The sequence below is a fragment of the Dipteris shenzhenensis genome, chromosome 27 (assembly GCF_047967505.1).
Source record: "Dipteris shenzhenensis isolate YYH24624 ecotype China chromosome 27, Dip_SZ_1.0, whole genome shotgun sequence".
NCBI lineage: Eukaryota > Viridiplantae > Streptophyta > Polypodiopsida > Gleicheniales > Dipteridaceae > Dipteris > Dipteris shenzhenensis.
Window position 1 is genome coordinate 44,671,202 of NC_141622.1, and position 16,016 is coordinate 44,687,217.

General features: G+C 42.9%; 1 protein-coding gene across 2 annotated transcripts in view; it reads right to left on the bottom strand.

Annotated features, from left to right (window-relative positions):
* Positions 1–3,306: 3,306 nt before the first annotated feature.
* Positions 3,307–16,016, bottom strand: part of SYD (P-loop containing nucleoside triphosphate hydrolases superfamily protein) — a 146,649-nt gene continuing 133,939 nt past the window's right edge. For both annotated transcript variants that reach the window (XM_087398858.1, XM_087398857.1), the window contains exons 22-29: positions 11,394–11,563; positions 11,134–11,212; positions 10,925–10,999; positions 10,557–10,654; positions 5,673–5,780; positions 5,490–5,547; positions 5,203–5,403; positions 3,307–4,925 (exon numbers count right to left, since the gene is read on the bottom strand). In XM_087398858.1, coding sequence (XP_087254984.1) covers positions 3,621–4,925; positions 5,203–5,403; positions 5,490–5,547; positions 5,673–5,780; positions 10,557–10,654; positions 10,925–10,999; positions 11,134–11,212; positions 11,394–11,563 — 2,094 coding nt within the window. In that variant the 3' untranslated portion in view covers positions 3,307–3,620. The remainder of the gene's footprint in view (positions 4,926–5,202; positions 5,404–5,489; positions 5,548–5,672; positions 5,781–10,556; positions 10,655–10,924; positions 11,000–11,133; positions 11,213–11,393; positions 11,564–16,016) is intronic.

Genomic DNA, 16,016 nt, shown 5'->3' on the forward strand with positions numbered 1-16,016 from the left:
CACCCTCTTTCTAGTGAAAATTAATAATAGTGACTCCCCCTCTATCTTAGAAGTATTTCATCCAAATCCCAAATCAATCTCTTCTTTTTGGAACCATAATCCATGCCTAATTTCTGAAATTATACATTTGGGGTAGTGGGACCCCTCTCCCACAAAATAGAGTTCCAAGGTACAAATTTTGAAGTCGGTTGGGAAGCACAAGACTCTACCATAATAGCAATGGACCTTAGCATCCAAATAAAAGGGAGGGTACGTAAAATTGCTCCCAATCTATGGTGGAGGATCCAAAAGAGAAGGAAAATAGGTCCTAGGTCCAAAGAAGGCTTGTCTAGAAGCTTACCCCAATAAGATTGCATGGGGAACTGAAAATGGAAAAGGAGGATCTACCATCCATATCTTGTTAAGATGTTGGCCCCGAATGTCATATTAAACTTTAAAATTTTCAAAGTCTCCAATGGGACAACAAGATTTAAGGCATGATGGTAATTATTCACTAGCTTCAAAAGATAATTAGGAGGGGATTATGCTATTCAAAGTGCTAAATGGAAGCCTCAAGGGAAAGAAACTATGTATGCTTTTCCTTCCAAGGATAAGGCCTTTGAGTGGAAATAAGTATTTGGGGTAGCAGATTGCCCCTGCTTGCGTGCTCTCAACTCTTCTACAGGTCTTACTTTAGAAGGGAAGGATCCTAGATCGATACCCAATAGGGACATTGCACACTCAAGCAATACAGAGATATCAAGTCAACTCTTGAATGAGATCGAACATCTACGAACCACTTTGGACCTTGGGCCTACCTTCCTCTTCCTCTCTAGCACTTGCACCAATTTACAAAATACGACTCCATTGAATGACTAACTATCCCATATACTCAAGTTATAGAGCATAAATGGTGGTGTCATTTTGCCCTGGTCCTTTTAAAAGTTGTATAACAATTGTTCAGGACATTCAATGGTCCATCAGTTTAGAAGTCCATACAAGGCTAGATTTCTAGAATGACTCCCCTTTGCCAGTAGGGGTTCAATGTTTGTCTGTGGAATATCCAACCCACTAGGTGTCTCAAAATTGTTGAAAACACTTGACCTAGAGTACACACCTGGGTTTGGATTGATCCAACCATTTATTTAGAAGATTGTGACCCTCATAATTGCACTAAGGGTGCAAAAGATTTGAATAGTTGTTTATAAATATAAAGCAATATACAAATCATGGTAACTGAAGTGAAATGTGCCTACGAAATGCAAAACAAACAAACCCTTGATCTTAAAAATTAGATTGAAATGCCCAACAAACATTCACAAGAAGATAAGAACATGATTGTTTATTATGAAAAACCCTGTCAAGTTGCATGAGTTACCCGTCATTTTACTTACATGTTCCAAATGCAATTCAGTAAGAATTTCACATAAATCACAACTACATAACCTGGTTTGTGACAATTCAAAAGCCAAGGTAAATGCGTTATGGCAAGATATTGTAATCCCATCGTATGTACCCCTTAAACGTGTACATTGAACTGCCAAGGTAAATGCAATATGGCAAGACATTGTAATCCCATCGCATGTACCCCTTAAACATGTACAACCACAATTAGCAACCTTTAAGGTCGATGTAAAATCTATCATGTGTTAAGTTGTCCATATAGCAACTTGGTCATCTTAGTTCACAATGCTCTTAGAGTATTGCACTTGTGTATGAGTGGTGTGTGGATTCACTATGTTTCTTGGATCTATTTAATTATTTCTCTTGGCTCACTTCACAATGCCCATGAAGCTTCACTTAATATTTTCAATGAATGAAGCTTAATATTTTCAATGAAGGAGGAACGAACAAATTCAATGGAAGGGCTTACAATCGAAGGACTTTTCAATCGGCTTTCTATCCTTGTAGACCTTACCAAACTCATTCAAATAATTCCTTCTAAAGCAAACCAAGCAAGGCATCACCTGTGTTTGCTTTTGCAAATTGGGTGCATCATCTACGAATATCAAACATTTATTAGGAATGCCATATAGGGCATCTAATCCATCCTATACTATACCTTAAAAGGAAAAAGTTCTGTAGGCATGATGTTGTACATTTAGTCTCGCAAGTCTTCTGTCCTTTTCTACCATAGTCGTATAATGCATTGTTACGTGTGCATCTCAAGATGGAATTACAAAAGAAATCCATGAAAGATGGATGTGGAATTCCATTCTTGGGAATTTAATCAAAGGGAAGCTTGCTTATTAGAAGAGGTTGGCTTGTGCACCTCAAACACCATCTTTTTCAACACCGGTCTGATTTATACAAGCTTGGCATTCTATTACATAGCTGCTCGTCACATTGAGTTTCACCTAAACAAAACACCTACACAAAAAAGGCCTGGGTATGAATCTTCCCATAAAAAGTTGTTGTATGGATCTACAAAAAAAAAGAATGTTTAGATACTCTTTTACACACATGAAGCTTAAGATTGATAAATGATTTCAGAGAGGCATTTTGTATGACGCTGCAAAACAAACTTTTTGCCCTCGTATTTCATGCATTACTAATGTCATGATTTGTACATATAGACCAGGTGGGCTGTTCATTTTTCTCCCCGCGTAACATTTTTATGCATTTACATGAGGTTGCAATGTCTTTAAAATCAATTAATAATGGCTGGGGAGTAAGATAACTGGAAACTTAAACCTGCATGATTTTTACCAGACCATAACTTGCAAAATAAGGTTGGCATTCAATTGTTTATGTGAAGCATGCTGTATATGTTGTAACCACTTCTCTACTCTCTCGAAACCCTCCCCCACCTCCCCCCCACCCCCCACACACACAAGGCTGTTCGTGTTCCTTCCCACACTACATTTTTATGCATTTACATCACGCTGCAACGCCTTTAAAATCAATTATCAATGGGTGGGGAACAAGATAGCTGGGAACTTAAACAGGGCATAATTTTTCACAAGACCATAACTTCAAAAATAAGGTTGGCATTCACCATTGGTTATGTGAAGCAAGCTCTCTGTGTTGTAACCACGTCTGTACCCTGTCAAGAACAGAAACATGAGCTATTATGTTGTAACCACTTCTCTACTCTCTCGAACACAAGCCTGCCTGCGCCCGCGCCCCCCCTCCCCCCCCCCCCCCAAAAAAAAGAGAGAAATTCTTCTGTTCAAGCTTGTCATTCCAGATACCAGGTTTGTTGCTGCTCTTTAGAATGGGTAAAAACATCACTTCTGAAAATATATCAATCAGCTAGATGCCATATGTCTCTCCGTATTTTGTACAATAAGACAGGCATATATTAAATGCAGATATTGGCATCTAAATCACATTGAACTGCTCAAATTTGAAAACTTCATCCTTAAATAGATGTACACAGAAAGTTCAACTTCCCTTATAAAAATTGAACTTCTGAAGCTGTTAAGCTCCAATGATAAATGTTAAATCCAGGGGAGGAAGACCAAAAAGATGTGTTTTTGCCTCCCCATTTTCTATGACAGGCGTCAGGTATGAAAGATCATGAAACAATGTACAGTGATACATGATTATGGTTTTACAGATCACCAAAGAATCATCCGTCATACAATTGTAGTGAGATGCCCTATGATACAAGAAAATTAAGCTCCTTAGACAGGATGTTAGCCCTGTGTTTCTTTTCCAAATGTTGTCACTGTTTCATGAAAATCTTTGGAAGAGTCCACTACATCTTTCTCCCCAGAATCTTCTGGGTTGGTAGTTACATTTGACTTAGACGCAACATTTAGTGAATCCAGTTTCCTAGACACTTTTAGCAAATGTTCTGAAGTCTCTTCATTTTGAGTACCAGAACTACATTCTCCCTGCCTAGAAAGAGCTGGCAGGCACAGGATACAATCTCCTGTTGATATGATTTTGCATTCACCAGGAGACCCTCCATGGTTATTCTCTTGCAATCCCTTGCAATGAGTATCATCCACAGCCTGAGATTTATAATTATCCCCCGTCACAGCACTGTCTTCTTTTACAGCATGCACAGGCTCAACAGAGGTGCCTATTCTCCCTCGACGTGTTTCTTGAGTACTGATATCGACTATGTTCTTTGGCGCTTCTTTTACAGTATGCACATGCTCAACAGAGGTGCCTATTATCCCTTGATATGTTTCTTGAGTACTGATATCGACTATGTTCTTTGGGGCTTCAGCTACTGCAGTGCCAACAGACTCATGTTCCACAGGTTTGGAGCCTCCAATGTCTTTGCTTTCCTGTCCTGGATGGCTGCTACAGGGACTCAAATTTGAAGGGCTTGTAGTTGACAAACTTGAAATATCCAAACAAGGAGGCGGACATAAAATTGCCAATGGTTTCCCTGCACTCATAATATCACCATCCCCAAGATGATTTTGTCCTCGCAAATCTTTACCAATGGGCAAGTCTTGAAGCGTTCTGCAGCTAATCACTGCATTACCTTCATCTTTTCCAGAAGGCCGATTTTCAAGTTTCACAATCTGATGTTTACCTTCTTTTGTCATATTCCTAAATGAAGCCTGTTCCTCAATTGATTCATCTAAACAGACCCCTTCCTTGCTCAAAGCAGCCGTGGATGTTCCATCACTATTTTCATTTCTTTGTTGACAACCCTGCAAATCCTCAGATGTGGAGCTTGTGACTGGGATGAAGTCGCCTTTTTGCAGGTGGTTTATAGAAGTGTCCTGAATGTTGCCTGCTGGCCTTAAATCAGACAATACACCTGAGATAGCTACACTCTTTTTAGGCCTGCCTCGAGCTTTCTTTACCGTTGATGGCTGGACAGAACCTGTCACTGAAGCAGTATCTCCACCTTGCAATTTATTTTTTCGATTACCTCTTCCTCGTTCAGAGTCACGTTTCCTCATACTTTCTGGAACGCCTACCTGACAGAGCTCCTCAAATTCCCTTTCAGTCAATTGGTCTCCATAGGACCGTGCCTGCAAAAAGTGTCAAACAGGGACTATAAACATCCAATTACAACATACACTTATGTTTACTGGATGAATGGATTACATACATTCCTGTTTATCAGATGACTAGGATGATAGGACCTTGAGCAAGGTAGAACATTAATATCGACTGGTATTCAATACAAATACAACATACACTCATGTTTGATGGATGAATGGATTACATACACTCCTGTTTATTAGATGACTAGGATGATAGGGCCTTGAGCAAGCTAGAACATTAATATCAACTGGTCTTTACTACCTCTCTTGCTCGTTTTCCCCTGCCATAGTGCTGTGTATCAAGTAACGCTACCCCTGACTTTTGTTTATCTCCGACTCTTGCTACATCCATAGACTGCATAGCAGTAAGAATTGGTGCCAATTCATCCTCTTCCAGTAGGCGTGAGGGAATTGAGAAAGGTTCTTGTCTGTTCATCTCTTGCAAGCGTCTTCGCCATTGAACCTAAAATGGAAGACAAAATCACGGACTTGCATTCGTGATCACCACCCAAAATGCACAAAACACAACATAGTTCAATTGCAAAATACCTGTTCAGCTTCAGCCCTTTCTTTATCAACTGCTTCAAATATATCAATCTCGCTGTCACTGCAAAAGATACAGGCCAAATTAAAGTGTATCTTTCAAGAAGGAAACAAAAATTAAATGGGCTTGTAAAATTCAGAACATCTTCGCTTAGATATCTCCGGCGCCTTAAAGCTGGAGGAAAGAACCTGCGAGCCAAAAGATAATTGAGCGCCTCATCATCCAGCACGGGAGCGACTTCTTCTTTTTTGGATTCCCGAAGAAGTGCTTCTAGATATTCCTTTCTATCTTCAGCACTGTGACATCGAACCAATGAAGAAACACAGTTCCATGACAATGCACCCAAATTCTGATAAATCTACGTAAGACTTGACAATCAGCTTGAAATCAGATCGACTTCCTTTTAACCTCTTATATGAACACCATCATTGTGATGACTGAAAGCAGCACAACAAACTGTAGCAGATCACACTCATACAAGTACAAACCTGTCTTCAACTCTCAAGCGACCACAAATTCTGAACCGTATTGACACCCTTGAATGATCACAAACACTCATTTCAACCAATATGCAGAAAACCTCACCACAGTAAATAAAAGAAGTCCAAAGACTCTCTGGATCCAACCATATGATACAGATGAGATCAACCGTATTATACAGTCGGATCTGAAGACAACATGGACTCTTTTTTTATTGGAGCTCAAGTTTTAGTTTTATCAGGACCACTTTCTGAGGATGTCAGAGGATGGGGCCATTATCAGACCCTTGTCCTTGGAGTATAGGCAAGTCTCACATGAACTTAGGATTGCCAATGGGCAGCTGTAAAGTCCCACCAGTAGAAATTGGGATAGGAGAGCAGAGGATATGTAGACTTCGCACATTTGAGGAGGAGGAGATGAAGGAGCCATTCATGTGTGCATGCCCGCTATATTATGAGATACGTGGACAAATCAAGATTCACTGCAACTTCCAGGAGGGGCTTGGTTTTGGACCACTAACCCAGATGAACCATAGAGATGCAAGGACATAGAGAGACCCTATTGAGACAGATCTAACAAGAGGAGATGGCAACACTCAAGACCAGGTTAGTAACGTATGTTAGGTATGATAGGTATGGCACGACCAATGGTACGTTGTGTCATACAGAAAATAAATTCAGTACATAAGGTCCACCAGCTTTGTAAATTTATTTATTTTCAAACAAAGAGCGCGCACGAGAGAGAGAGAGAGAGAGAGAGAGAGAGAATACAGTGCCCGTGAGAGAGAGAGAGAATACAGTGCCCGTGCGTACGCGCGCGCGCACACACACAGTGACTATGTCATAAAATGAATCACCATCAACAATAAAGCAACTCTACCATAGTTGCCTATTGATGTACATATGTCATACATGGAACTAATAACACATAAAGAAACTCAATTCAAATTGAAAGCTCAAAGTTGAAACTACTTACTAGATTGAGATTGTACAGCAAATTAAAGCAACAATTAACGACTGAGTCTACTCTACAGTCTATGAAGGTGTGTGGACCACAGAAGTGACTACATCTTGGGAGAGAAGGATGTGTTGAGGGGGCTTTGTGGGCTGCAAGAAGGGGTAGAATCAGCCTTGAGGTAGAATTGGAAGGTGGCAAGTATACATTCAAAGAAAAGGGGACATATTTTGAACCACACCCCTTTTTAAAATTATACTTTTTAAACACACACCCCCAACAAAAATACCCCTAAAAAACACTCAGTACATGTACCATACTGCTGTACAAACATGCCGTTTTGTACTGTACAGAAAATTCCATACAGTATGTACACCATAAATACCTTAGCTACCTTGAGCACTCCCTCAACTCTCTAGGTATCCGGATGTATCCATAGTTTTTTCCATACGTTACCATACACATACTTCATACGGGTACAGAAGTAAGGTTGGAGTATGGATCAGCCCCTGGGGGGCTGAATCATACGTGACCCTAATTTTAGGGGGGAAAAAACAGGAAAATATACATTGTACACATTTAATTGACAAAGAGCTACAAAACTTTCAACTTCAAACTTGTATTAATTTGATTAAAAAACGTTTTAATAAAGGTCCGAGAACCCCATTTTCCTCCCCCAAAAAAAGCCAAGTATGATTGGCCATACCATACGTGTACATAATAATTTTTTCATACATGTATGGTTCAGCCAACCATACACGTAGGGACCCAACTATGGATGTATCTGCAATTTTTTGGTGTGTACTTTGTCCCATAGACCTGTGAGGTCTTCCAAGGACGACGGACGTTATTTATTTATTTATATTTATATTTATATATTTCTCTCTCTCTCTCTCAATAACACGACTCCCACGACAACCAAGAGAGCATCACAAAATGACACACAGTAGTCTTAAGTACAAAAACTGCACTATGGAAGAATATACATTGAGCATTTACAAGATAGAAAGCACAACCTTTCTGGTGGTTCTTCTCGTATCTCCCAAAGCAATGAACCCCTATAATTTAGTATAGCCACCTTCAACATGTAATTTTATATGCATTAATCCCTTAACCAATAAGCCGACATCAGATGAGCAAATCCCTACTATTCCCCCCTCTATCCGAGAGTGGACTGATGCATATATATTGCCAGCATCTGTCCTGGCCAGCTTCTGCCCACATGAAGGGAGCAGAACATACAGTGAAACAGTCAGCACTTAGTTCCAATAACAACTGACTTTTGCATGAGTGATTTTAAGCAGCCCAAGAGAAAGTAATAGGATCTGAAGACCCATGTACAGTCAAAGCAAACTTTTTCAAAACGACAATGCTATTCTTCATCTTTGCACCAAAACTCTCTTCTGCCAGGTATTGTTTATCGAAAGAGAAAAGCCATTACGATGAATCTGTTCAACCTTCAAAGCTTTAGTGGTCATTGCAATAGCCTCTTGTTCTGGAGTCTCCCTTACTTTTCTCCTGATCTGAAGCAGCATGCTTCTTGATTCTGTTCATAATACCCAGCAGTTGTGCTCCATGAGTGCCACCCAAGCATTTACTTCAAGTATGAAAGTCCATACCATTGAATTTTAGAGGGGAAAAATCCGCAAATGGGCAGAGGAAACTAAAATAATGGCACCATCTCAAGCTGGCTTCAGAACTAACACTCAACATACTGTTTTCTAATACTGTTTTCTAGACTTCAAGAAACAAGAAAGCTTTTTTTGTTTTTTTTCAAAGAAAGAAACACTCTATTAATGCTTGAAAAACTTCATACAAAACAGCAGCCTCGAGGGTGCTGAGTATGGAAAAACCGATGAAGGATGAAAGATGAAAAAACCAGCCTGTTCCAGAGAACCCAGCTCACTGCCTAGGGAATCTCTAGTACACGGACTAACAGCCACGTGGGGGACTATACAACTAGCGAATCCATCACATAGTAAATATGTAGAAAACTCCTGTAGGCCAAGCCTTGCAGAAACAAGTGCGCCTCGCGACAGTTGCACTAGACCCCGGGGTCCCACGCTCCCAAGTGGAGCGCAAGATATAGACCATATCTTGCCAGATGGCGACCAAGGTAGCCAAGGGTGGAGCCGGATGCTCACCCATCACCAGACTACAGCCAGCAACCCAGATGTTCCACGCCATGATACTGGCTACTACCTCCCACACGCTATCCTCCGGAGGGACTGAGGATCCGGGCTATCAAGAGGACCGCCTCATGGAGCTCTATTCTCTGAATGCTATGACCCTCTATCCGGTAAGCTAGAGAGACCTCATCAACCTGGAATGCGTAACCTCCCTCGGTCAACCAAGCGACCATCCCCCAGGTGTAGTCCCTCTGAAGGCTCTGCATGTGAGTCATAATCCTGAGGGATCCCATCCAAATCCTCACTGCACTACGACAACTCCAGAGGCAGTGAGGGATCGTCTCAGGAACTCCCGCAGAGCAACAATGACACTGCCCTCTACTCGCATCTGCTCCAACCACGGGCCAACACCACCAGGAGGCAAGAAGGACTTGGTTTGCTATTAAGCCACCGCCCGCTAGGGAGAGTCTGGCCGAGCTACAGTAGAGAAGCTTGCGGTGAACACTCTTGAGAACCGGGGTAATCTGCTGCTCTGTTGTAATATCAATACCCACCTGGCACCCGAGGTATTACAGTTTCTGGCCCTGCATATCTAGAGTACCCTATAGGTTGATGCAGTAATAAAAAAATTGTGTGTTGTCTCTGCTCTCACAAACTTTGCAACATGAATCACAAATAAAGCGGGAAAGAAAACTATTTCATGAGCAAACCTATGCCATAGTTCTATCAATACCAAAGCATAACCTGCCATCTTAAGATTTGAGAGATTCAAAATCTCCAGGATAAACCAAGTGCTTGTTAAACTCTAAAACCAAAACAAAGAGAAAAAGGCAAGAGAAAAATACGCACGCACACATGCAGTTACATTAAGGTATCTATTAGAAGAAAAGCAACAACGAAGGCACAATCATACATGAGAAGAAAGTTACAAGAGCTGTAAAAATCTAAAGACTCCAATGAAAGTGAGGTTCGATGCTCCCCACTTTGAAATTTCCCTTGAGTAGCCAACAACATTTTAAATAACAGAAATTTGTTTCTTGAATTACAGCCCTTTCAGGGAAATTGAGAAGCAACCACTCCATATTTAGCCATATGAATCCAATAACAATTGGGCTAGGGCACTTGATTTGGATCTGCCAAAAGTATTGCTAGATCATGAGCTCAGGTGCAAAATCTTAAGAGGCCAAGAATCAACACGGAGCTATGTACAACAGTATATCACCACTAATCAGACCCCAGCTAAAGAGGAACGTGAAGAAAATTTCATGTCCTGATCCCCTCATTACTGCAAGCACTTTACACCATGGCTTCATTCAAACTTGCATGCATGCTTCCCATGAATATCCAGGCAAATCGTACTGCATTAAGCAGTACTCAAAACAAAACAAATATAGCGCCTCACAGCATAGTCCCTTGTCATAGCCGTTCAAGTCCACGGCCACCTAAAAGTTAACTTAAGCAATTCCCCAACTTGCTCATTAATATCTAGAGGGCAGCTTATCTCCTGACCTGGTATTATTGTCAAAAAATCCAGCTGTGATACTTTGATTTGCAACACCGAGCTTGTGCTCTGCTGCTGCTCTGACTTGCTCCTCTACAGTTTGGACCTGTTTCATGGACCAGAACATATAAGCATGCAATACTAAGACTATTGCACAGGAAGTATAGCAGTTCACTGGAGGAGCTAATATTAACAGACATAATCCCATACCTTTGAACTTAAACTGCATGTATATCTATCCACTATGCTATATTTAAACAGTGTGTTTAGGGTGCCCATTATTTAATTCATCTCAAGTATGGTTAGGCAATTATTGTGTCCATTCGTTTGTAACACAAACAAGCTTTAGAGTGCTTGATGAGCAAGAAAGTTGCACCGTTTCCAGGCGCAGCACCAAGACATCCCTTTTTTGGCCTATTCTATGGGCCCTCGCTTGAGCTTGGAGATCCACCTGAATTATCAACCAAATGGGGGTGAGGGATTCACCAGCATAAATGACTATTACTCAAACACTCTGACAAAACCTTGCAAAAACGTTTCAGTAAGTGGCTTATGACATTTATACTTTCCATGAAGAAAACAAACCTGTGGATTCCAATCTGTATCGAAAAGGATAACCGTGTCTGCTGCCTGAAGATTGATTCCAATGCCTCCAGCACGAATGCTAATTTAAGCATTATACATAGGAAGTAAGAGGGATTATCAGAACAAAGATAGGAGAATAACACACGAACCCCTATCTTAAGGTATATTGATGTACATTTGTTCTATGAAATCGTGTGCATTTTTTAACAAATTTGACACATCCCCTACCTTGTTGTAATCAAGAAGTGGGACAAGCATACCTTAGTAGGAAGAGAAAGGACTCTGAATTGGGAGCATTGAAAAGGTCAATTAGGGCACCCCGATCACTTCCATTTGTGTGGCCATCAAGACGAAGATAACGATAACCCTTCCATGACAGATAATCCTCCATTACATCCAGCAATCTTGTCATGGTAGAAAACAGCAATACCTACAAAACAATGAATAGTCAGTTTGCTGTCAAACGCTAAAGTTGGAACTTAGGATACTAACTATTACTGACAGTGAAACAAGCATCTTTGGTACTTTGTGCAGATCTAATGGTCCATTAGAAGTCTTGCCGATACAACTTGACCGCTAAAAATTACAAGAACATGTGATGGTATTCATTCACTGCACAAATAGATGAAAATTTTGACGTCCCACATAGATCCCCTAGCATTCAAACACCAACAGCTCCACACCACAAACACCTCAGGTATGTTCCAAACTACCTCTAGCTATCATTCTTAGGCAGTGCACAACTCTAAATTTTCTGTCATACCACTGAATATATTAGCACTATTTAATAAGGGGAAGAGATGCAAAGAAGATGCAAAAAATGAAATATAAAGAAGAAACAACAAACATAAACAAGGAAACAAACGTAACCAAGGAGAAAAACAGCTCAAAAGAGCTTTTTGCAACAACAAAAAACTCAGCAAAATGTCTAGATATACATTTTAAAAGCTGAGAACTGAAAATCGTGCTACATTGATTAAAAGAGCGCAAAAGACATAATATATGCAATGTAGTAGACCAGCCTAAAAATCCCACTTGGAGAATATAATTGGACAAGGCTTCCTAATCTCGGCTGCACCCATCCTCTATGGAAGGAGACATGCATGTAGATTGCATAGAAGCCATGTATCAATGGGGCTCGAATGCCATATTGTATAAACCCATGCTCCCATGCGAACATACGCACGTGAGGATCTTTGAGCCCAGATTCTGTCAAATGTAGAGCTGAAAAGTAAATTCAACATAATGACAGCTAGCACACATAAGTTCACTTGTTTCCCACATGGTGGTGGGAAAAGCACAGTGGACTACCTATTGGTCCCATTACCTTTTGCTTTGCTGATACATGACCTCGCAGTACCCCCTCCCCCCACTCAGAGCTGACGCACTCATATCTAGCCAGTCACATAGAGAGCTCCTGTCACGCTTGCTCATACCCTGATCCACTTTGACCATGCCCTCAACCCAATATATGAGTCACTTAGCCGGAGAGATTCCGACCCTACTTGGGGATGATATAGACCTCGCCCACGCCACAGACATCATTGCCTCAGTAGTACAGAACGCTGCCGCCAGATCCTTGTTGGAATTATTGCCATAATTCATGGCAGTGACCAATGTATGACCAATAAGTGGGTTAGGGGCACTTTTCCCTCATTAGAGATTTTTCCCCCTAACCACAGTTAGGACACCTAACTACAATTAGTTTTTAGGATAAGGTTTTGTCACTAAGACAAAACCTTAGGCTTGTACTTTGTTCTTATCTTCTATTAAGACGTTTGGTTGCTTTCTTGCTCTCTCTTGTTCTCTCACATTTGGCATTAGAGCGTGCCTCTACTCCCGGACCTAGAGCCCATTGTCAAGCTCGCCTCTCTGCTCCCGAACCTAGAGTCCATCGTCAAGCTCGCCTCAACCTCGCCATTCCCGCCCGTGCAGCGCCATACACCATACGGTACATGCTCCATGGTCCCATGATCCCGCCTGAAACCGGCCTGTCCCGCTGCTCTAAGTCCTCGACACTCCGCAAATCTGTTGACACATGGTATGCACGCATATCTACATGGCTTGCCAGGCACGGTATCCAGATGGATAGGCTTCCCCCCTTTCAGTACAGCATGGATGCACCTCTTGAGTTGATCCCGCGAAATGAGATCAACCGTATTATACTGTTAGACCTCCTCCAGCTTCACACATCCCGGACTTGGGGGGAGGACCACGAACTCCCCAACAAGACCCAGTTCTATTGCGACCACTTCATGCGAGTATCAAAGGGGGGATTCATTATCAGACCCCAGTATCTCGAGGATAGAGGAGTATCTCATGTGCTGAGGATTGCCATTGGTCAAATGCGGGCTTCATCCCATCAGCAGAGGATTGAGGCAGGGAGAGCAGCGGTTAGACCTAGATAGCAACGGATCTGCACGCTATGTACGCTGGGGGCGGTTGAGACAAAGGAGCATTTCCTTTGTGTTTGCCCAGCCTACTATGAGATTCGAGGACGCGGCCACTGTCTCTATCTAGAGGGGAATGGCTTCGGTCCTTTGTCATGACTGATCCATTTCCATGACCAGGTCTATATCGGACTCTATCTAATGGAGATGCAGCGACACAGGGAGGCGCTTCTACGACAGATCAGAGAGCAACAGGGGTTAGTCAGACTACTACAGGACAGAGAGGGTGACCGGGCACAGCGGCACTTCACAGACTTCTATACATTTGAGTCAACCCCCAGACACAGTGGAGTGGAGGAAGAGGAGCAAGCCGATATGAGAGCAGTCTGGATGAGCAGCTGGCACAGTACCACCGAGAGAGGGACGCAGAGGCCACATGTGCGACAGAGAGCCCCCAGAGTACACTCTATTGAGGTCCGATCTATCACAGCTTTCCTCAGAGGAGACCGACGGAGACGAGGGCATAGCCCAGAGAGTCCAGAGAGCGAGGAGACCGCACCCCCCGCCACAGCTCGAGATAGCTCAACAGACGCAGATACGAGATATTTTCGCAGCCCACCAGAGAGCCATCACTGTACCAGGCTTCGGTTTCGTCCCAGCGCCTAGATAGATTGATTGATATGATATGATTATGATTCTGTTAGGATAGATTAGTACTCAGCAATGGTCCTAGCATACCCTTTGCTTCAGCCCACTAAGGCTTGTATGAGTTCGCTTTTCTGTGCGCGCTGTCTCATAGGCCCGTGAGGTCTCCCATGGACGTTAATATATCTTTCTTTCTTTCTCTCATGACTTCATACCCCTTTTAGAGGATCGCGCTGCCCTGGTCACCCACTCACTACACGAGGCTGCCCTTCACGCTTCCCCCCACACCACCCGCTCCACCACCCCCTGGCACCGTACCCTGTAATAGCTGGTACGAGCAGATTCACCTACCCCACTCGCTGAGAATCTCTTTTGAGCAGTTCTGGGTCTCTTCACGCAGACTTCATATCGAGAGCGGTAGAGTAGAGTGACTACCCAAGGAGAGGCGCATATGCACACTGTGTCACATGCAGGAGGTTGAGACAAAGGAGCATTTCATCTTCAGGTGTCCTGTTTACTATGAGATCCGAGGGCATTTCTACTACCTCTTCAAAGATAGCTATGGGATTTTGGCCCGATTCCTCTCCTACCCAGACCAGCGGTGCTTGGCAGGTTTCATTCATGAGGTACTTAGACACCGCGAGAGGATACTCCAAGCATGGAGACAGAAGCTTCTTGGTTGATCCCTCTCATAGCTCTATCACAGAGTTCTTTCAGCCAGATCACATGGACCCCCACAAGACAAGGCCTCAACATGACCGTGACTTGACCTGTGACTTGACAGCTCAGACAGAGGGTTGACACACAGATCATACTTGGGGACATCTCCTCCTTGTTTAGAGTCAGAGCCTGATTGACGGGGGTCACGGTAGCCTTGGTTAGACGTAGACCTACGACCAAGAGACGTGCTAGGACTGTACCTTTGAGTGGCCGGCAGCACTCTATAGCCAACTTCGTGCCTCCATTGCCTCATCCACCCTGATGTCCTGCTGCTGATGATGATGATGAGGTTAACGATGATGCTGAGTTTGATATACAGTCGACCATCGACATGACTATGTTATACTTAGGACTTAGTACTACCATTCTGCATTTTTTGCATTTTGCATTGGTGTGGATGCTCGTTTAGTAGCTCCACTACCACAGCTCGTTTGTACCAGGTTTTTCACAGTCTCATAGACCCATCGGTCTTCCAAAGACTTTAATAAACTTTCCCAGCCTACCATGAGATCCGGGGATGTTACCACTGTCTCTACCTAGAGAGAAGCGGCTTCAGTCCACTCTCACGACTGATCCATTTCCATGACCAGGTCTACATTGGGCTCCATCTCATGGAGATGCCCCGGCATAGGAAGACACTACTATGACATATCAGAGAGCAGCTTGAGGTGGCTAGGCCACAAGATATAGAGGCTGACAGGGCATAGCGACGCATCTGAAACTGTTATACATTTGAGTCAGCTCCACGACACAGCGGAGTAGAGAAGGAGGAGCTAGCTTATATGAGGCCAGCCTGGATCAACGAAGAGAGCTGACACGGTGCTATCGAGAGAGGGATGCAAAGACCATGCGCGAGACAGAGAGTGCCCAGAGCACATTCTATTGAGATCCGAGATCCGACCTATCATAGATTTCCTCAATGTGACCAAAAAACACATTTCAGGACACCGAAACGCGTCGAAACGTTTCTAGCAGAAAGGTTTCTACGAAACGCGGCACAATAGGGCGAAACATCTGGCGTATAAAACGATGTGATGGGACATTTCTCGCAGGATTTCGCGCCGAATCGTCTCAGGTTTTGCTACTGCTACTCCACCCTTGCCTCCTAGCTCTCTACTCTACCCTCCC